A 23,532-nucleotide genomic window follows, 5' to 3' on the forward strand; every position below is an offset into this window, starting at 1 on the left:
AGTTGAATTGGTATATAATACACGTGAATACAGGACAGGGGGATTTCTACAATAAATAGAACAGGATGGACTCGTGGTAAAGCCAACAGTGAAATCTTACTCCACACACACTGGAAGCCTTGCTGCTTTCATGTGCTGTGGGAAATGTTGGTTGTTCATTGGAATAGCTTTTGGGGGAAAAACACAGATAAATGTACGTTATAACAGCACAAGAAACGACAAAATAGGCTATAGGTATACATTCAATAAAATAAATGACACAAGATATAAGATCACTTCTCAAAAATGTTAAAATATACATGCGTAAAAATTGTTCAGGAGTGTCTGTATGAAAGTGTATTTAAATTAAATCATTTAAAACTTTTCACTGTTCTTCGTTATGACCTGTGAATGTTGTTGTGTTATAATGTCTCTTAGTGTTGATTTATTCCGTATAGTTACTTGGTCATTACATAACTGTACATCATTTTATATTTAACATACTTGAAACCTTGAAAACATACCTGTACAAAACTTCCAATACTACACAACACAATTCAAACAAAGCTCCTTGATATATAACATACATAGAATCTAAAATATTATCATCATTCATATTATTAAAGCATGGTCCTGGTTCAGTTTCTACTTGTTTTTTGATTATCTTATCGTTTTTTTGGGCAACTACAAAGTATAATGTGGCTATGATACCAATCACTCTATTACTATCCATCACAAATCCGGAATAGGAGCACAGGAATGCACGAATGAAACGTCGGGAGCTCTGCTGTCAGAGCTCGGACCGGGTCCTTGAACGCACCGAGGATCCAGAGTACTAGTACAGTGGTGAGTGACAGTCCTGCTGCTCCACGGTAGCTGCTCCGCTCATCAGCAACAAGGAGACTGGAGCAGGACAGCAGGGGTCGGGGGACAGACAGACGGACAGACGGACAGACGGACAGACAGACAGACAGAGGGAGAAACAGACAGTCAGACAGTGTGGACTCTGCTGTGTAATGTGCAGTAAATGGGATTAAACCGCTTGGAGCAGCAGTAGTAGTAGTAGTAGTGGAGAGAAGGGGGAGCTGAGCGCGGAGCTGTGCCGCATGTGCTCGGCTGTGAGGAAAACTTGCACCGGCCGGACAGAAAAACACCCTAAAGAACAAGCTTGAAAAGAGGGAAACTAACCGCAACTGCAGCCGCTAAGAAACCCTGGTTCAGGTTCAACCAGCGGGACTATTAGTAGCAGCGAGCCGACCCTTGCCTCCCCTCTTTCACATGCCTGCGTTGATGTGGAAGAGAGGGAGGGGAGCGGATGAATTATCACTCTTAACTTAAAAAATAGTTTGGTGTTGTATGAGAGAAATAACATGATGTCGGTTGTTATAGAGAGCCAACAAGCGTGCGAGCTCCAGAGCACCGAGGACGTGCGGAAGAGTGGCTATCTCCGCAAGCAGAAGTCCATGCACCGGCGGTACTTCGTCCTCCGCGCCGCCTCTGAGCGCGGCCCGGCCCGCCTGGAGTACTACGAGAGCGAGAAGAAATTCCGCGGCAAGGCCCCCGTCCCGAAGAAAGCGGTGGCTCTGGAGACATGCTTCAACATAAACAAGCGGGCAGACTCCAAGAACAAGCACATGATAGTGCTCTACACCCGGGCGGAGAGCTTCGCCATCGCCGCGGAGAACGAGGCGGACCAGGACGAGTGGTACCAGGCCATGGTGGAGCTGCAGTGCAAAAGTAAGTCACACAAACACACACACGCACACACTCTCACACACACTTTAATACTGTATGAGGCTGTGCATGCAAGGAGAAACGTGGCAATGCCTGCAGAGCTGCACTGCAGATCGGGACATGTTTCATTCTTTGGATAGTTTGCAGGGGTTGTTTAAATAATCATTACAGCTTGCCAAGCCAAGTTTACATAGTTTGTGACCCGAGCTTCACTCCCATTACCTGATATTAGAGTTTAAATGTGTTTCATACTTTTAGTACTGGTCTTGCATATGACCTCTGAGGGGAATGTGTGTAAACATGTGCCTTTTAAGCCTCACTGTGGAGTTTATCCTCCCCAGCACTCCTTATCATGCTAGTGTCAGGCTAGATGTTTACTCCTAGACCTTTTGGGGTTTCTCTCTCTGTTGGCCTCAGCTGTGTGCAAGCTTTGACTCTCTTACCCAACTCAAACACACCCTGCCCTCTTGTTTGGTTTGCATGCCCTGCTGACACTGCAATATTACATCAGGCATTGATCCAAGAGGAGCAGAGAAATTGTCCCAAAAGTTGTGACACAGAAGCACATATGCACCTGTCAACCTCAGTCCTTCATTTAAAATGTATTCCCTGATTGACTTCATTAAGCAGCTTAACCTGTCCTTTTTTTGCATGCCGGATTTTGGTGTATATCAGCCTCTTGTGTCAACACAGCTGTCGGCACAAAAAGTGGTGAGCAGGGCAGTTTTCATATCACCTGTTAGCCGTCCCTCTGTAAGAGAGAGCAGAGGCCATAAAGGTACCCATGACGCAAAAGATACGGGTTCAAGGTGCACATGACCTCCTCCCTCTGTTACATAAAACACCTGAGGAAGGGATATTGCATATTCAGATTTATTACCTACTCTTGTTTTTCATTTCAAACCGGGTGAGAGCAAGTTTTTTCAAAGTTAAGAGGCATCGGGTTGATTTAGGAGCTCCAAAAAGTTGGGCTGCCCCCGCTAAGTCGACTAAGATTTACTTTTTTTATGCTGAATAAGAAATATTTGGACGCCTTTCTGGTACAAACATGATTTAAAGTAGTGCTTTTGCATGCTTCTTATAAAAGAAGCACACTCATCCAAACTTTTTTTTGTTGATGAAATTGATAAGTAAAAGTTGAATTTAATTTAGGAGAGCTCCTCCAGAAAGTTGCATAAGTGGAATCCAGTGTTGCCTCTGCAGATTTGGAATTGGTGTCAACGCTGCGCCTCCCCCTGTTGCTCTAACACAACTGGCTCTGTGTGTTTGTGTGTGTTCCACCCACTCTTCCCAAGTATTTGTCGAGTTTGTGCGAGACGGTAGAGCGAATAGACAGATGTTGGGGCCTGGGGAATTGTGAGAAACTGACTCCTGCAACCTTTTTTTACACCCTCCTTCCAAAAACTGTCTCCTAACGGAAAGCCATCTAATCTACAAAGTGCTTGTGTGTAAAGGTCAGATGTACAGATATGGGCTGCAGCTCAGCAGGTGAAGAGCCTTCCAAGGGAACCATTCAACTGGCCGTCTCAAAATCATGACGATGCATTCGCTGTCTGTGAGATTACTCTTCTCCGTCTTTTGTTGCCTAAAGTGTTGGGTTTCTCTTGTAAATCACCCTACCTTGACAGTGACAAAGCGCTGCGGCCGAGCTGCTGTGTAAACCAGCACGTTGGCAGGCATTGTCATGTGGTATGCGCTGCAGTTCGCTCAGAGTTTCTCCTCCATATGAAAGAAAAACTAGGCCACACATGATCCAGGCTCGCATAGGAAGAGTTTCGTAAGAGGGGTAGGGTCATACTGCCTAAACCTGCAGTGCGAAAATAGCTTAAACGCACACACACACACGCTGAACGGTGTCAGGATTCCTGACTGTAATAACCCTCCTCTGGTATGTGCAGCTCGTACACAGTTTCAAGTCTTCGGTGCCGGTATGTTGATGGAACCTCCACACCCCACTGCGCTGTCTCCCACACATTGTCTACACTCACCGTCACTCATACTACTGTCGAGTGTTTGTCCCCTACTCGTCCCACTGGGGAAACGGAAGAATTCACAGCCTAGCAGATTAAGAAAGGGCACAGCGCCAAGAGATGCTGCACTGTGTGTCCACATATTTTCCGGAGGACCACTCCCTCAATTTGATACCTCTGTATCAGCTCATAAAAATCAAAGTCATGGGTTTAAGATTGGAATTTTTGAGTCTCACAGCAAGACGTTCCTCTGTTGTGAAAGCACAATAAATACTGTACCCGCCCAGGCTGCCATATAGTGCTCTGGGCCTGGGAAACTCACCTAAAGCAGCCCGGGAACCGTCCAATATTACCCAGCCTCCCCTCAAGCCTGTGGTAATTACACAAACACGAGCCAGCTGCCGTGCAGGCCGATATAAGGATCCCAGTTATTTGTTCAGCTGAGTCCAGTAAGACCCTTTCGGGCAGCGAGTACAGTATCAGGCTTGCGGGCAGCTATTTACTCAACTATTAGGAGTCAGTCGAGTGTGTAAAGGCTTAACCTCGATGGAACGGGCGCAGGCACGGCCCACAGGCGACGTTTGCCAGGAAAACGGTCCCGCAGCTCAGGCACCACCCCAGAATTGTTGTTGACCTCAATAAAACAACATGGCAACAGTCCAACTTTGGAGCCTGTGGCACTAAACAAGGGAGAAACACCCATACGTGCACAACGGCTGCTTTTTATTACAGCAGCGAAATAAAAGCATGGCCACAACAAACCATACAACCATTTTGGTAATGGTTTAATTGGTGTGGTTGTTTACCAAGAACATGTTTTGTACTGCTGATTGAAAAGACAAAGACGGACGTGATTCACCAGAATGATCAAAACGATGAAACTATGAGGGAAATAATCATCGGTTGCAGCTCCACAATAAGATGTAATGATAGTTTCAGACAGACTTAAATTCCAATTAAGGCAGCTTCCCTTAAACTTACTTTTATCTTCACATAAACATCAGGTCCACCTACTGGGTTTTCTAAGCAAACTCAATCCGTTTGTCTTCAACTGAGATGCGCTAGGTAAAAAAAAATGAATACACCATTATTCGTTCAAACAATCATCGGCTTTAAGTGGTCATAAAACGGATCATAAATTGCAACCTTAACCAAGAGCATGTATATCTTCTCAGATGGAGGTTTATTGACATCACAGCAGTACAGTAAATCTCTGGAATTTAGTTTTCCATGTTCAAAGCTCCAAAAAAATGACATCTGAGAAACAAGATCTGTTTCCAAATATAACAATATGGATATTCATGCTTACCCACAAACCTCAATGTTTTCAGACATCTGTGATTATCGTGATGTAATTTTTGACTCTCTTGTAAGTACCACTTACCAAATGGCAGTGTTGCAAAACCCCTTAAATCTGAATTGATTTAAGGACATTGGAACAGTGTATAAGAAGCCTCATTAGCAGACTGGAGGGGTTCTTATCCAGGATTGTTGTTTGGATGCTTCAACCAATGAGATATAGATCTCACCAGTGGCTCGCCGAGCTGAGCGATTAAATGTTAAGCCGCGCTTAAGAACCGCTCATCTCCCTAATTAGGCGGTAATTATTGTCTCGAGGGGCAGACGCTGGTGGCCCGACAGACCCTGTGTGCTAACAAAGTCAGAAATGACAGAGTCCCAGGAGGAAAACATGCAATCTGGAGTTGAGAAAATGATCTGTGGCCTTATTTTTGAGCATATCTAACCTTAAGTCATGCAATCCAGGCTCGAGTTGTGAGCTGCCACAAGTTATTTCCTCTGCATAAATAGTTTGTGCACATTAACACCCTGTAATTTCATTTAACACGACAAGCTGGCCAGCTCCGGCTTGTTTGTGATGCCGCGGTTCGTCGCGTCACAGCGGCAGAGAGACGTGGTGAGTGTGAGATGGCCTTGAGCACTGCGCTTCACGTTTCCGCCGAGGCAGCCCGTCAATTAAGTGCTCCGGTTTGATCGACAGTGTAACATGGCCAGGGGCCAGCCGGATCCATTTGGTCAATGAGCTCCCATATGTTGAGCAGGACAGAACCCTGGGGCTTTAAATGCATGGTAACCTTTTATAGCCAGCCGTATTGATTGCTGTTGGTTGACGCTAGACCATTACCTCTGTCATAGTGGAGGTCAGCGGGTTCATGAGCTGGGATTTATCAGCCTCACGGTGAATGCATTAGAAAGACACATGGGTGAGAGCCGTCCTCATTATCTGGCTTGCTGCTCCTCGGGGGTTACAATACAAGATTCAGCATTGATTACTGTACTGTAACACCAGTGCCTCCCCAGATATGGGATGAATCCTGTCAGTCCCGTACATCTCAAATGCTAAAAACATGCCCATCAAAAATGTAAGACGACCCTTTTTGTGCTTTGAATGAAAATCCAGGAGTTTTCCACTAAAATGAAGTGGTTTAAAAATGTTTTCTACATCTTTAACTCTGAGGAATGTATACAGGGTATTGAAGAGTTGGAGTTTCTTATTTCCTTTTGACGCACAATGTCCTAGTAAAAACTCCATACAATCCTTATAGATTATGTATCAAACTGTTCCTTTTCTAGAGAATTTCAAAAAATCCTGATTTATTAAGACTGTAACTGATTTTTGCATGACTTTAGCCCAAGTTATTAAGTATGACTAGGCAGATAGTGTCTAAATAAGTACAGTAACAGTATCACTGCATAAGGGTACATGGGCAAGTGCATCTATTCTACTATGTATAGGAATTGCATCGATGTGAACTGTATACTTAAACCTGTACTTCCTATTTGATTTTAAAACCTTAATTCCACTTCTTTCATGTGCTTCCATGAGAATACTTTATGTTGAAACAGAAAGTTGGAGAGGCCTCTCGCCGAGAAGACCAGAACGAATTCCTGAATAATTTAATTCCCGAATTGAATTTATCTGCTTTGGAAGATTTGCGCCGTCACTTGTTTTAAAAAAAGGCGTACTATTTTGGAATTTAAGTTCCTAAGAACACACTTCAAGTTCGAGGCCTCTTTTGCTTGTTCTGATTTTTCTGAGAAAATGTTTGTTTACTTTCTCCGAGCCAGACTCGCCAAAACAGTTCAAGATGGCTGCCAGTTTGGTGAGTGCGGATTTCGCTGCACTTTCATGGAGCTTTTTCATGCGTCTTGTCTAGGGACAGCAAACCTTGGATGCGTCACCGATAATTTCATGCTCTTATGTTTGTGAGAGTGTGTGTCAGTGTGTGTGTGTGTGTGTGTGTGTGCTCCTCTAACAGGAACCACATGTGAAATGAACCTCAGGCAGATGCTGGTGTCGGGGAGGCATTGTGTCCCCGAGTGTGGGCCCAGATAGGGGGATTACAGATGGTAGAGACGGATGAAAAGATAGGAAGTTGAGGAGTTTAAAAAGAGGAAAATGGGCACACGTGGGAGCAACAGATTAGACCAACTGCTTTTAACTGCAGGGTGGTTGACTTTTCTTCCTCTACCACATACATGCGAAGACAAAAAGTCCACAGCTGTCTCCTATCTGGTAACATGGGAGGGCAGCGGTGGGGGTGATGTAAGGGGCCACAGTGGCTCAGATAGGGGGGAAGAAAATGGGGTTTAGACCTCAGAAGTTCTGTTTTGCGGTGTTATGGCGCAGCACAGCATGCTAGGGCAATGAGGTCAGAAACTTGAAACACAACCTGAGAGCCAGACGGTTCATTGCCAGAGTAGTTTCCCTGATTTACGGGCTGCATTAGCTAACTAAGAAGAGGGATTTTATTATGAATTTTGCGATAAATTTCAATCACTCAAGTCTTTTTTTGTCCCACAGGCAAAACTGACAGGTTTTACAGAAAGGGATAAAATACAGAGACGGAAGGATGGATAAAATAAAATAAAGTAAATAATGGTTGTAGGTTGAAAAGAAAGATGGTGGTGATGCTGTCTATACTTTTTGCTTTAGTATCTAGGCTTATTTAGATGTTTGAACTGAAATCTTGAATAACTACAATCCCACCCAGTGTTTAAATAACAAACCCCCTTATCCTGTTCTTGCTGATACAACCCACAGGGCCCCCAAGAACCCTTATGGAAGACCTACTTCCTTACAGTTTGTGTGTTAACGATAACAATAATCAGCCTGTCACTTGGGGAGGAGCAGTCGATATCCCAGCAGGCATCTGGTAGCCCCGGGGTAAATATCACCGCCCTCAACACACATACTCCCCTATAGCATGATAAAAAGCAAGGGAGACATGGAGCCGCCTCAACGGCATGAAACTCCCACGTACAGTAATATCCCAGTTTTTAAAAATGAGGTTAGATCATGGCCTCTTTTTATATAGGTTCTCAAGGGAGGCAGCTCCAACGTAGCAAATATACGGCATGAATAGAGGGCAGTGTTGGTCGTGTAGGTTACCAGTCGTGAGGCGCGCGGAGACTGAAAGTTTCATGTGTGGTCGGGGGCGCAAGTGGAGTAAATAACCGATGCATGAATAAGCCAGTGTAAGTTGCTTTCAAGTTGCTAAAAAGGGGGAAACAACTTTGAAATACGTCACCTTTAACGAACGCTTTGACCTGATATACTCTTGTTCAAGGTGGTTTGAAGGTTGCGTGACTATTTTTCCGCAGGCATCGCCCTTATGCAACCAGCAGGCTCCACGCAGATGCTTTATGACCTCCCGCTGCGTCTGCTTTCATGTGCTCCAGTCCTTGGATTCATCACCTGCTGAGCGGCATTATGTGTGTGTTTTCTGAGGGTTCATCATATCGTATAGGGGTGGCAAACGCTGCCCTGTTGATAACCTCTTCGTGCTAAGAGGAGGAGGAAAAAAAAGTACAACGCTCTCAACAACCATATCCGCCGAGCACCGCGCTGACATGCAGGTCCCCCGGAGCACAGCCAGCAGCGTTCTATAATTCATACGGCTCCATGTAGGATCAACCATAGCTTTATGTAACCATGAAGAAAAGGTCTGTGGTGTCCAATAGGGGGAATTCACTCCGCACCGCTGTAGGAAGCTCTTAAAGGGCGCTTCCTTCAGTAAGTGTGTGAAGCCTTGAGTGGCCCTGAGATCAAGAGGTGTGTGTTTGTGTAGAAGTGATGTCAAGGGCACAGCTACCGTTTAAGGCTTCACTGTACTCAAAACAAACAAGGATTTTTCTCCCCTAAAGAGATGTTAAACGGCTCTTGAACAGAACAAGTCGATGCTGCAGCGCAGTCGCAGAATCACGAAACGGGGGCCTAGAAAGTTTAACTTGAGAAAAAATAAAGCCTGTGATTATATTTTATAATCCAAGCCAGACTAAAATTAACTTTTCCCCCCTTAGAAATTCTTCTTAAAGGACATTCTTTCCCACCGATATCTCTTTGCAATCTGTGTTCCCTCGATCCCTACTGAAAAATTCCCAAACCATCCCTTCCTGTTGTAAATTTAAATGGAGAAGGCAAACAGGGCTCCTCGCACACAGAGAGCAGCAGTGCATGAAACAGCCATGCATGGCCTTGAGTGAGTCATCTAATGTAGGGGGAGTGCCTACACACACACACACACACACACACACACACACACACACACACACACACACACACACACACACACACACACACACACACACACACACACACACACACACAGCCACATAGCCACAGCCTCCATGGCTTTCAACAAAACATCTATTCTAAGTCTCTTTCAAGTTGCGATCCTTCAATTTTGGGGAAGCGAAGCGAAGGAAGACACGTCAGACTCTCCCCCCCCCCCCCCTACTTTTGCAATCACTAGTCAAAAATGTTTTTGGGGGAAATGTTTGTCACAGTGGAAGATCTGCTAACATGGCCTCCACTGTGTATGCTTCTTGTCTACATATGGTTGCCATTGTAGGATTTGCAGCAGAAGCATGGGAAAGGAAGAACAAACGCACGCAGGCATACAATCCTACTGCGTGTGTAATTCAGTCAGGGTGCCCTGTGATTAGCATAATTGGGCCAAAATGATTGCTCAAACTAGAATATCACTTGGCCTTTTGTGATCATATATGATATGTCACTCAGTAACTTGTCAAATAAAGTCATCGATATTTCAATGTTGGCAGATGTGATAGGTTTAATAAAGCAGGTGCTCATTATTGTACAAAGAACATCTTGTTCCTGGGGAGCTTCTGGTTCTCAGGCTCCTCACAAAGTTGATTGATTCTGTGTTGTAAACTTATATCATGTTCAGACAAACCCAACCTGGCATCTCTCAGAAAATGTGGTACGCGGTGGGAAAGGGACTTTGTTTAGGGAACAATTTAGGGTGGATCCTTGAAGGAAAAATAATTATTCTATTACATTGCATCATGGTATTGCTGTAATCCTCTGCCTTTGAGCAAACACATGTGAGGTTCCTTGTAGCGGCAAGTTAAAGAGCTTTGAGGTAAATCTGTGATATATTCAGAGGCGGTGTCAATAGCTGCCAACAATGAGATGCACAGCATGCAAGCATTAAGGCAATTTTCTGGGTTCCTGCTTTAGATCTGTGAATAATAAGGTGACTTAAAACACAAAACAGCGGCTAAGTGTTGTAGTTAGTAAGTAAGTCCCCAGCTTTTGTTTGGCTGCTACCAGCCCTGGATCAAATCTCACCAAGAGCTTTCTCTCCTGTATTTCCTCGCCTCAGTAATTCACGACTGTCTGAATACAGAAACACAAAGGGTGAATGGGCTGCTTGTTCTCCCACTTAAAGACACAATATTTTATAAGTTTACAAAGCTGCAGAAAAGGGATTTTGAGGAGCTTATTAAGTCGTCTGCTCTCAGGTTTCTTTCTCGGTTTTGGAGAAGATTCTCTTATTAAGCATTTTCAAGTTTTCCACAACGGTTGCTCTCCTTTCAAAGTCATCATTTTTAACGAGAGGCTTCAGTTGTCAACAGTTTCATTTTTCAACGTGTGTGTGTGTGTGTGTGTGTGTGTGTGTGTGTGTGTGTGTGTGTGTGTGTGTGTGTGTGTGTGTGTGTGTGTGTGTGTGTGTGTGTGTGTGTGTGTGTGTGTGTGTGTGTGTGTGTGTGTGTGTGTGTGTGTGTGTGTGTGTGTGTGTGTGTGTGTGTGTGTGTGTGTGTGTGTGTGTGTGTGTGTGTGTGTGTGTGTGTGTGTGAAAAATGACACCCCAGGTATGGAGCCTGCAGGTACAGTTGGCAGGTTTCACAAGCTCCTGCACGCTCTGTATAAGCCAGATCTGGTTTGCAAATCTCTGAAAAGCACAATATCAGCAGAGCTTACATAATAAAGGCCCCTGGCCCTCCACCAAGAGGTAAATAGTGGCGGTTTCACTTGGTGTTCAGCTTTGTTCACAGATGCTTGAAGGTCACGTCAGTGTTAAATTGTAGCCTGAGTTATTCGTCCTTTATTATAACAGTTAATGCCTTTCAGTTTTTTCATAATCCTCCTTTTTTGTTTCTCTCTTTTTTAGGTAAGAACCCCACTGACACCGTGGAAGGTGGAGACTATGGAATACCCAATCCCGGACCTGCGTTCAAAGAGGTGTGGCAGGTGAAGGTGTGGCCCAAAGGCCTGGGTCAAGCCAAGAACCTGGTGGGCATCTACCGCCTTTGCCTGACTGACAAGACGGTCAACTTTGTCAAGCTCAACTCGGATGCTGCTGCCGTTGTGCTGCAGCTGATGAACGTCCGGCGCTGCGGCCATTCAGAAAACTTCTTCTTCGTGGAGGTGGGACGCTCTGCCGTGACAGGCCCGGGCGAGTTCTGGATGCAGGTGAGCCTGTAATTTGCAATCACCTTTATGTTGAGAGTTGCACCCTCCAATCCCACATATATGTTAAAAAGCCTATAATCACTCAGAGAAACCATAAAGGTCCTCAACGCTCAGGTTAAAGTTCATGTAAACCTACATTATGGCCCAATTCATAAAGGTAGTTGTTTTACCATAACTTAGGGGGGAAAAGACTGCCCGAACATCGTAGTTCATCTGATTTGAATTGAAATCCAAACATGACTTTCCATAAGAATCAGAAATTAAATATGTCCAAATATCCACATTCTTTCACTGGTCTTATTTGGAAACAACAATTAAATTACAAACAGCTGTGTCCGAATGACTGGTTTCCATTGTCTGAGAGTTTGTTTTGTTTCATTTTCTTAGGTGGATGATTCTGTTGTGGCGCAGAACATGCATGAAACCTTGCTAGAGGCCATGAAGGCACTAAGCGAGGAGTTCCGCCAACGCAGCAAGTCTCAGTCGAACTCCGGCCCTGGAGGAGGTGCTACTGCTTCTAACCCCATCAGTGTTCCCTCCCGCCGCCATCATCCGAACCCTCCTCCCAGCCAAGTGGGCTTCACCCGCCGACCCCGTACGGAGCCTCCTGGAGGAGCTAACAACGGAGCAGGGGTCAACAGTGCCAATGCCTCTCCCACCCCACGGCATAGCTTTCCGAGATCTCGCACTGCTAGCGACGGGGGTAAAGGTGATGACGGTATGACGGGGAACATCCCGCTCCCGGGGCCTTGCTCCAGCCCCTCCACCAATGGCTCCTGCTCCACCACCCCAATCCTCAGGTCAAAGTCAGCCCGTTCAGTCCCCACCACTGCTGCTAAAACTCCTCTTGGTTTGATGCGTTCTATCTCCACCCCAGTGCCCTCCCCAGCTCCCAGCCTCTCTTCCAGCTCTGGGCATGGTTCTGAGTTTGGATGCGTGACATCTGCTGGTGGTGGTCCGGGGTCTAGCGCCTACAGTCGAGTCCCCTCCCATCGGGCGTCTGTATCGGGCTCGCCCAGTGACTATGGATCCTCAGACGAGTATGGCTCCAGTCCTGGGGACCCCTCTCACATCCCTTCCCCCAGCCTGCCAGGAAGCTCTGTTGGTAGCACTGGCAGCCAGTCCCTTTGTGATGAGGGAGCCAACTATATCCTAATGGGCCAACGAGGTGGTGGTGGTGGTTGTGGTAGCAGCAGTAACCAAGGAACCTTGACATCCAGTTCCCTACCAGCACCAGGAACACCCGCCTGTGGCTCCCAGCCCCAGACCAGGAGAGTGCTGCGCCGCTCCTCCAGCCGCGAATGTGAAGCTGAACGTCGGCTGCTGAGCAAACGGGCTTCATTGCCACCAATGGCCCTGGAGAGGCTGGCACCTCATCAGCGCAGAGGCGAGGAGCCGGCAGATGAAGATTCAGCCGATTACGCCATCATGTCCAGGAGCACCAGCCGCGAGTCCTTCGCTTCAAACTCCTCTTCCATACAGAGGGAATCTCTCATGAGTGCTGGCTCATCAGGGGGGGGAGGAGCGTACATGGATGTAGCTGGTGAGTTTAAAAGTGAAGTGGCTGAAGCAAGTGGTAATGTAGATATCGGTGTGGACAATGGATACATGTCAATGCTCCCGGGCGTGACTCAGCCTCCAGCACCCCTGTCCCAATCGTTGGCCGTCTCAGTCCCGGACTCAGATTCCAAACCTGCTGATGACTACATGGCCATGATCCCGAACAACAGCGTGTCGCCACCTCAGCAGATCCGGCCACCACCAGCGTCTGACGGCTACATGATAATGTCCCCCAATAGCAGCTGCTCCCCTGACCAGCGTGGAGGTCTCTCTGGAGGTGCCTGGATGGGCAGTGGAAGTGCGGACAGCAGGGCAGGCAGTGACTATATGAATATGTCTCCAATAAGTGCACGTTCCGTGAACGGCAGCCCCCCACCTCCTGAGCACACCGGTCATTTGGAGACCAGTTCTCAACAGCCAGCCCCTAAGATGGTGTATTCTTACTATTCCCTTCCCCGCTCATACAAACACAACCCCTCTGCCGGACACTTTGATGATGGTCCTGGGCGAGGCAGGAGACCCAATGGGAGTTGCAGTAGGGGAATGGGCGGAGGTAGGACGATGGGAGGGCGTCAGGAGCAAACAGCTGCAGGAAATTCAGCGGTTGGACGCCATCTGTCTCTCTCCTCTTCCTCATACTCCTCCAGCTCAGCCAGCAGCGAGAGCCTCGGGGAGAGTGAGGAACGAGCCTCTCAGGCGATGAGCATGGCCGGCGGCCCCCCCTCCAAAGATGGTGGTAAGCTCCAGCAAAGACGGGGCACCAGTGGATTGTCCAAGCAGGGTAGCCACTGTAGGAACAGACCAGTGAGCCTGTTTGTCGATGTTTCCAAGGCGAATACCCTTCCCAGGGTCCGTGAAAACCCCCTGCCCCCAGAACCTAAGAGCCCTGGGGAGTATGTTAGCATTGAGTTTAAGGGGGAAAAGAGCAGCCAGACTGGGGTCGGGGGAGGGCGAGGCCGGGGTCTCCGGCACGGCTTATCACTGCCTCATGGCTCAAGCAGCAAGCATCCTCAACATAGGCCGACTTCCTGCTTAGGGAACTTTATCCCCCTCTCCCATAGCCCCTCTGCACCCATCACTCCCCCATCTGCCTCTGAATATGTCAACATGGACTTGGGGCCTTCTCCATGCCCCTCACCCCTCTCCCTTGCTCCAATAGTTTTCCCCCCTTTCCACACCCCTCCTACGCCCCCAACTCTTGCCCTCAAAGCCTGCAATGAGGGTACTACTAGCCCTCGTGAAGAGGGGGCCCAAGTAGCTGAAGCCCCCCTCAGGAAAAGCAGGGAAAGTGTCCCATCATTGTCTGAGTCTCAGTCCCCAACTTCCTGTGGAGACTACACAGAGATGGCCTTCAGCTTAAATAGCAACACCGTCCCAAGATCATCATCCAGTGTTTCTCCGAAAGCCCCATCCCCCACCAGGACTGATCCTTCAGTTCAACTGCTATCCAGAGGTCTGGACTTCCCCCTAACCAAACCCGGACCCAACCCAGACCACGGGGCTAAAGTTATCCGAGCCGACCCCCAAGGACGCAGACGCCACTGCTCAGAAACCTTCCTTGCTGCACCTTCCCTCCCCACCTCTACCTCTAACTCCTCTTCCTCCACTGCCTCCCTCTTTCCAGAACATGCCCAAGCTGTGGCCCGTCGGCTGGGCTTTGAAAGCATGCTGTGGGGGAACAGTGCTGTGAGCGATAACCCCCTCCCCGGACAGCAGTCCCTTCCCACAAACACTCAGAATTCGTCCGCAGAGCAAGGCCTCAATTACATAGACTTGGACTTGGCCAACAAAGAGGTCCCCCATTTGGGCCTGGATGGACCCTCAGGTAGCCAGGCCCCATCTCGCCTTTTCTCTGTACTGGGTGGAGGTTCTGGGGTCGGGGGAGTGGGTGCGGCAGCCGGCAGCAGCAGCAACAGCAACTCGACGCTCAACACTTACGCCAGCATCGACTTCTACAAATCAGAGGAGCTGCGAAGCCATCAGAACGGAAACAAGGAAGGAACTGGTAAGAGTCGCCTTTATGTCGTATCATGTTTTTCCTCAACACGAGCACTCTCTCCGATCTCTCTTTTCCCTCCCTACTTGCGCTCTGTGGCATTATTCATACAGACATACAATACCCGTTCAAGATAATCCAATCAAGCACAGCCTCCCTTTCCATCTGTGAATGTAATCATACTATACCTGGCGCCATATTAGAATGTTGACACCAGTGTGATTGGTATGGCTGTCTGCATAATCGCCAATATGAGATATAGATCGGCTGGCGATTCATAAATCCATTTCCTTCTCTAGGGCTCAGGTGTACTGCTTAAAGCACATGCACACGTTTTTACCTGTGATTTTTGATAAGGGGCTAGAGGCCGGACGACCTTTTTGAATATCAATATTCTGGAAATAACTATTGATCCGTTCAGGCTTCCTTTCTGTGTTTAGATGTAAATTCAGTCTGATGAGTCATTCATTGAGTAAAGCTGTCACTAACACTCACCACAGGGCTACTCTTAGCAAAGGAAACCATTGAAGCATTCACTCCCAATTCAATTAAGTTGACCTTTGACCCTGTTGACCTGTTAACCCAATTTCCTCTAATGTGACGTGAGTAGAAAAAACGGAGGTTCTCTCATCATTCATATTTCAGATTTTGTGAGTTTCCAGAACCTTCTAAATCTTAAATTATGAGGGAGGGTGCGCACGCTTTTTAGAGAAGTTGCCAAGTAGTCGCTGTAATAGTGTTTGCTTTGATTTGTACATTGTTTAATCAGAGCTGAAAGCTGTGGTTTGTAGTTTGGCTGACTGCAGGGCTTTTTATCCTGTGGTCAGATATTAGATTGCATTCACAAAAATCTACTTCTCTGCAAGGACGGGGGGTTCAATAAGGCCAGATGATGAATTCTCATTGTATTTCAATTTTTCCCTGCTGTGTCGGGTAATTCTCCCTAGCTGTGGGGGACCACGGCAGCTAAACAATGCCTCAACTAGGTCACTGTGAGACGTTTCCACACAGAAAAACATTCTCTTTGAGCCACTGTCTGCACTTAATTGACCCGTTTAGAAAATAGACGCCTGCAGTTTAAGCAGATAGAGCGGCTTTTTAAATGGAGATGTGGATTTATATGCATCGGCTCTTACTTAACCTTCCACAGTCGGGCTCTTGTGATGAATGCATCCTGCCAAGACTTGTTGTTTATGTAGCGCTGCTAGCTTCCACATGATTTGTACCGAACCTTGTGTCAGACTTAAACCTCATGGGTTTCTGTGGCAAACATTTCATAGACAGGCTCCACAGTTGGAAGGAATGAAGACTCTGAGGCATTAGCAAACAGGGGATCTCGCAGGCTAAGCTCAACAGTTGGTTTTCATATTTCCAATGATCGTGTTGGATTTATTAGGGGGGGGGGGGCATATAGGTGGAAGCAGTCCGTGCTGCTGGGTGTATTTTAAATATAAAAGCTAGCAGGCTACCACAGTGGGACCATATGGGCTCTCGCTGCTGAGTATGTCAGCGGGGCAGCGTGGGGGAGAATGTTACACATTGGCTGTGAATGTTGAGATGGGGCCAGTGTTTCACTTGCGCAGCTCTCAAATGCCTCTGTACAGTGTTTCCCCCTCCTTTCATCCCCCCCATTCCGTCTCCCCCTCTTTCCTCCTCCAATAAATGATCCTTTTGTTCGGGTGTTTTGCCGCGGTGGGCCGGCGGGCCTCAGCAGGGCTGAGCCCCAAGACTAAGGGGACTCTCCTGAAACAATTTCTACTTTTAAAGCCTATAATTTGTGGTTGGCTTCCTTAATTTTTTCATCTCTTTATTGCTGTCTTTGTTCGCTATGTGATTCCTTATCCACGCACTTATTCTACAATCTTTGTCCTCATGCGACATCCTCTCTGACAGATTTTTGAAATTCCTGCCCTCCCTTCTGTTCACTACACTTTTTCACGAAAACCTCTCTCGTCTTCACACCCTTCGTCCTCCTTCTTTTTCACATTGTGTTTCACTCCATCCTTTTGAATGCTTGCAGAGACAATTATAACAGATATTCAAAGATGTTTTCCTTTTGATATGGAGCAACAAAAAACAGTATTCTGTTTGACGGACAGAATACCGTTTACAGACGATTCATTATCTTGTCTGCGGCTATCCTGTGAGCTGTTTTTAAGAGTTCTGATCTGCCGTAATTACAGGGATTCTTTCCGCCAACAGGACCCAGCATGCATTTGAAAATAGTGTGTGTATGTCTTAGGGCTGCATTCTTCTGGCACCGAGGGCCAAAAGGCTAAATTTGAACATCGGTAGTGGGACACGTGCCAAGAACAATCGTATTTGACAGCGGTTACGTAACGTACAAAAATAACCTCATGATTTACATAATGAGCAAAAGCAGTGTGATCTATTTCACTCCAGATAACGTCTTTTTAGACATAACATGAAAAAGAAAGAGAGTCTTTGTGTGGAAATTATGAGGATCTATGTCTGCTTTTTGGGAAGTTCAGCCAGAGTGTGAGAGACGGTGTGATTCTACTCTGCATGTGTGTGTGTTGTGACCTTAAAAAAGAACGGAGTGTAACATTAGTTTAGGAAGTGGAGAGGAGTTTTGGGTACAGAATGTTAATTAGATCAAATCAACCTTCATTCCCATAATCTCCTCCTGTTAGAATCATGTGAGGGAAGTTTATCCTCCGCGCCGCCAGCCGTCCTTTTAGCTTCTCCTTCTTCACCATCTGGACGAGGATGTGTGTGCCAGTCTCCAAATAACCTGTCGCTCTTTTATTAATCATTCCGCGGGACAGCCCTGGACTTTGGAAACATTGTAGTTGTTCGCAGAAGCGGGACTGTTTACATTTGTTTACTGTCCGCTAATTGGGCAAAAAGTCATGCATTAGTGACCAACTACATCACTACAGCGTGTGTGTGTGTGTGGCACAGAATGAAAAACAAGTCTCTTGCTTTCAATACAGTGTATATTGGGAAGACATTAAGATACAAATAGCTGGATTTGACTTTTGAAAAAAACCCACCATACATAATGTTTAAACTGAATGTAAACACATTGGAAATGTAAATAATTTTCTATGCCAAAGTCCAAAATATAGACTTACATTTTCCTTAATGTTGTATCTTTTTATCTATTAATAATAAAAACATAATAAGATCTCAGCAATAAACCAAATCAAATACAGTATTATTGATATAAAGACTGGCCAATGCTTAAAAAAACCATGTAAATTTGATCCATAACTGGGAAAATAAGACCCAAGGTGTAATACATCAGAGCCCTCTTCCATTACTTGATTATGTGACACTTTTAAACTGCCTGTATGTGATATTTAGACTGTATCCAAGCTTATAAAATACACACATTCCTCTGCATAACACACACAGCTTTGCTTATGCAGCCGACAGACCTTTGGTGCTGGGTGTGTAATCTAGGTTAGACTAACAGCACTAGTAGTGTTATGTAAAACATAACCACGTGGAGGGGACATGACCCCCGATAGAGTGAGACTCAGGGCACTGTGTGTGTGTGTGTGTGTGTGTGTGTGTGTGTGTGTGTGTGTGCGCGTGTGCGCGCTTGGTTGTTTGCCTGTTGTGCTTTTTAACGTGGTTTGTGTAATGTGCAGCAGGCAGACTGAGCCTGCTCTGTGCAGTCAGGCTCTGGGCTCATATTTCTGCAGAGTGTAAACGCACACAGATGTGGAGCCAAAACAGTGAACATGTGGAGCACAAAATCAAGGTCAAAATTGTCACAACGCATCGTGCTTTTCCTTTGCTTGTTACTGTTAAATGAGCATTTCATTCATTACGTGCGACCCTGTGAGATCAGGGAAACAGAGCTGTTAGGTAAAGCTAGATAATATTTTATAAGACAAGGTTTTAACGGCTTATTAGCCCCCCAGCATTTTGTATTCAACTCTTGAATTATTGACTCTATGGTCATGGGAAAACAGGACAAGATGGGAGGCACACTCCTGCTTCTTCTCCATTTTCTTCCTGCTTCATAATCCATTTTAAGACGGAAATTAGCTTGAATTTCTCTGCACTGCAACTTTCCTTCATTAGCCTAATTAGGGCATTACACAACTGATTGGCCCCCGCGGGAAAATGCAGCACAACGTAGTTAGTTACACGAGGACAGCAGAGAGGCTCCAATCCATTTCCTCGCCCAGTAAGCGTAAACTAAAGCCGTATCCCTGTGTTTATCTCATATTTTCCCCAAACATTTACAAAATGGAGGAGGATATTTTTTGGAGAGTGGTTTTGTTTCTTTTACAAGTCAGGGACGTTTAGTTCTCTGAAGTCCAGTTTGCTTTGTTTGGGTGCTCTGTTCCGGGAGACGCGCTGCACATAGCAACAGCTCCCCAATGTTTGGGTTTTTGAGGGAGTTTCGAAGGCTGAGCGTGCAATGCGTGTCGGTCTCCAACCACACACACACATGTGTGTTTATTAAAGGACTCGAAAGCCTGGGACGGTTTTTTTCCCTCTGACTTCAAGCTTGCGATGACTTCAGCAGCGCCGACTCATTACGGGACCTCTCTTCTGTCCAATTATGCGAAATCGAAGGCAAGAGGAGTAATCTGAGTTGAACGCTAATACACACACATATACACAGCTTTGTGACGGATGATCGAGCTTTCACACACACCGCCATGCGATCCCACATGGAGCAGATTGAGAAAAATCATGTCGAGCGCCGGTTTCTCCCATATTTAACTTGCTATGAACGGAGCCTTCTACAAACCTGAATGAGCGGATTATAGTCTGCAGTGAACAGAGCACGGGCTCGGCTGTGGCAACACAAATCTCTTTGCAGCCACATCTGGCGCCATCATGGAGAGCCACCGGAGAGCTTCGGGTTGTAAAAACAATGTGCTAAATATACCAGGTGGTGTCCAGGTCGAAATGTAAAAGCTTTTTGTGTAACAAGCGAGGAATTATGCTCTCGCAATGAATATTCGGAGCTCTTTATCGGTTTATCAGGTGCGTTATCTCCTTGAGAATGAACCTGTCAAGAAACTGAACTCATTTCGGCATCTATGGCAGCACGTTCATATAGAGAACATGTGAACGCCTATCAAGACCGTGATCTTGACTTGTAGTGCAAGAAGTAGCAGCGGTGCGGGCATGTTTCTTCAGGTAAAGAAACGATGGGAGATCAAGCAAGACCTGTTTGAGTAAGGTGTCAATAAATCTGACGTTTTCCCAGACCCTTCCCTAAGGAGGCTTATTACTACGCCAATCATTCAACAGGTAGAAATATGGCATTTAAGTCGACTACCGGGAATTATCACTCTTCCTCCACATCTTGGACGTGATTGAAATGGTTAATGCATGCAGATTAAACACAGCCTTCGAAAACTATGAATTTACAGTAATTACCTTCGTTGATGAATGACCTTAACGTATGACAGAAAATCGATCAGATGTGTCATCGAGGAATATCAGTTTCACGACATAAAGCGCATATTTTAAGAAGCATGTTTACTCGGGTAATCTATTGTGGGAAATATTTTTGAGTTGGTGTTGTCCTTTTAAGGAAAAAATAATTACTTTTACCTTGATAGGGGGTGATGATAGGACGTGCAAGTGTGTGTGTGTGTGTATATGTGTGTGTATCAGATATAGACATCTGCTATCTATGCCACAGATATGATCTTTCATTGACTGCAGTGTAAGGGAGAAGAGGAAACGGTCGGATTTGCTTCCGTACAATAGATAGAGACAAAATCTGTGTGTGTGTGTGTGGCCTCGTTCTGCCTTTTCACACCACCACCTGTAATCAGTGCTGACCTATAACACGTAGGCGTCTTCTATTGTTTGGATGGAAATGTTTGGTTTTTTTTGCACTTGGCTGATATACGTGTGCAATATTTACCGCCACACACTTCATATTTGCCTCCATACTGTTACTATTTGCCTCTTTTCTACACGGCTCAAAAGGCCTTTTCATGAAGGCGTGTTGACAGTCAAACATTGAAACTGGACACGCTGGTAAGAGTGGAGAATGGATGAGGATGCTTTTCATGGCTTCAATGGAGCAAAGGGCGAGAAAAGATTGATTCATAAAGGGAGAGCCAAGGCGGGAGGTGAAGTGAAGCAGAGATAATGAGTCATAGATTTACGAATTCCTCATTTAAATGTATAATATATGAAAAATCAACATTTTACTTTGGAATCATGGTGTTAAAGGGGGCCTGTTGTGCTCATTTCAGGTTCATATTTGTATTCTATGAGATTTCTCCATGTTTTAATGTTCAAAAAGCAGCACCTCTTTTCACCCTCTGTCTGAAACCAGAGCCCAGGCTGCTCTGATTGGTTAGCTGGCTGGCTCTGTTAGAGATGTCCCGCCCCTTAGCCTATCACAAACAATTTGTTGGAGCGCTAGCCAATAGAAAAACTCCCTTCCTCTTGCCTTTGCAGACCATTTACATGCACAAAAACACAACAAAAAAGAATAATAGGGCCCCTTTAATATGATCTAAAGAGGAAGTGACATTTATTTTTGCTTTTATAATGTGAAATGTCTGACAGTTGGAGCACTTATACAACTTGTAAAGGCATTAAAAATCTCTCTTTTGGCTTTATTATCTGCATTAAAACTCCCAAAGAGCTTAAATTACATCTTGGTTGCCACAAACAACTAGCAAAAGGAAATGCACACTTTGCCGAACATCTATTTAAAAAGAAATCAGCTTGAGTTTTATATTCGGGGACAGTTTTGCTCCCAGTTGCAACAGCAAGGCTGGCTTCTTCTCCATAGCAACGATGCCTGAGAACCAAACACAGGAAAATGAAAGTCTTTGTTCTTAACATGAACCTGTTGAAACTTCATTTTCTCTTCCATAAATGACTCTTGCACGGAAACGGTGTATTTTGAGTGACGTTGGGAACATGTCGTGAGTTTGTAACCTTGGCGACAACCATTGAAGAAAACTCATTGACTCGATGCCTCTGACGTCTCTCCCTCTCAGCTTCCTTAACCAAGCTGTTATCTACAGCCTGTGTTTTTTTTTTCACTCGCTCAGCTTCCCAAGACCTTGGCCATGCCACAGTACCTTTCTCCGACCATCCTTTTTTAAAATCACACCCCCACACTCGGTTGTTTGACGTTTTCTTGCCGATAGTTTCATCGAGAAAGTTGTGTCTGTGATGTTGACAGCATATTCACGAGGTCAGGGCGACAGACCTGAGCGACTTCATTCTTGAGCTCATCGCTTGAAGAGGGACAGATTTGCTGATAGGTGTGTGTGTGTGTGTGTGTGTGTGTGTGTGTGTGTGTGTGTGTGTGTGTGTGTGTGTGTGTGTGTGTGTGTGTGTGTGTGTGTGTGTGTGTGTGTGTGTGTGTGTGTGTGTGTGTGTGTGTGTGTGTGTGTGTGTGTGTGTGTGTGTGTGTGTGTGTGTGTGTGTGTGTGTGTGTGTGTGTGTGTGTGTGTGTGTGTGTGTGTGTGTGTGTGTGCGCACGCGCGCGCCCGCGTGCGTGTCTCCAGTAATTCCACACAGCCAATGGCGGTCTGATCTTGTACGTGGCAATGTAATAGACACATGATTTAGTCAACAGTATCTCTTACATACTCATGTAACGGACACACACACACACACACACACTTGGCTTATCTATTAATGTTTTATTATGACTTCATGTGTTCAAAGAAAGAGTTAAACACAGATGAACTCAACAACATTTCACCGAAAGGAATGCAGAAAGTCAAACAACTCAAAACAAAACAAGATAACGTGCTTCTCCTGGAGCCTTACAAGGTACCCGATTTTTGAGGCCAATAACAATAAACAAAACCAAGAATTTTGACCAATGTGTGTACCAAAACCAAACCTTCAATAGTGAGAACTCTTATAAACTCTACAGTAAAAGTAGTGAGTGTGTTTGAGACATCTATCAGCATTTATAACAACGTTTTCAACGCATTTTCTACAGAATTGGAATAAATGTTGTTCTGTGGAGACATTTTGTCCTGAAAATAAAGAGATATGCTTCTGGGAAGAATATCATTCGTCAATTTCCAACCAATCAGACCAAACAAGTATTAGAGATAAGCTACAAACTGAAATCTTGTTTTTAATGAAGTAAGCAGAATTGATCTGATCTTCACCCTCCTTATAGCTTCATAATATGTCCTAATCTGTGTGTTTTCCTTGTTTGTTTATTCATAGATTAACTGCTCTTTTTATGCAGTAATTCCCTAACATACCCTTGTGCCTTTTGGGGGTTTAAGGGCCTTGCTCAAGGGCCACTCAACAGGAGGTGGTCCTTTTTTCTTTTGTGCAGTGTATCTGGTGAGCTGGCAGGCCGAGCGAATGGTAATTAGGTAGTAAAACTTGGCTAATGACTCGGTACTCTAGTCATGTTTTGACTGACTAGTGCCTTATTTACACACACACACACACACACACACACACACACACACACACACACACACACACACACACACACACACACACACACACACACACACACACACAAAGCGGCAGGGGAATGAATTGTATTGGCAGCTTGGGCAGTCAAAGAGGCGCCGTCGGACAGACTAAATGTGTGTGTG

General features: G+C 45.6%; 1 protein-coding gene across 1 annotated transcript in view; it reads left to right on the plus strand.

Moving 5' to 3' along the window:
- Window positions 1-845: 845 nt before the first annotated feature.
- si:ch73-335l21.1 (insulin receptor substrate 1-B) overlaps window positions 846-23,532 on the plus strand; it is a 39,847-nt gene continuing 17,160 nt past the window's right edge. The window contains exons 1-3 of the mRNA XM_063901321.1: window positions 846-1,716; window positions 11,123-11,424; window positions 11,812-14,989. Of these exons, the coding sequence (XP_063757391.1) occupies window positions 1,350-1,716; window positions 11,123-11,424; window positions 11,812-14,989 (3,847 nt within the window). The 5' untranslated portion in view covers window positions 846-1,349. The remainder of the gene's footprint in view (window positions 1,717-11,122; window positions 11,425-11,811; window positions 14,990-23,532) is intronic.

This window comes from Eleginops maclovinus, chromosome 14 (genome assembly GCF_036324505.1).
Source record: "Eleginops maclovinus isolate JMC-PN-2008 ecotype Puerto Natales chromosome 14, JC_Emac_rtc_rv5, whole genome shotgun sequence".
NCBI classification, from domain to species: domain Eukaryota; kingdom Metazoa; phylum Chordata; class Actinopteri; order Perciformes; family Eleginopidae; genus Eleginops; species Eleginops maclovinus.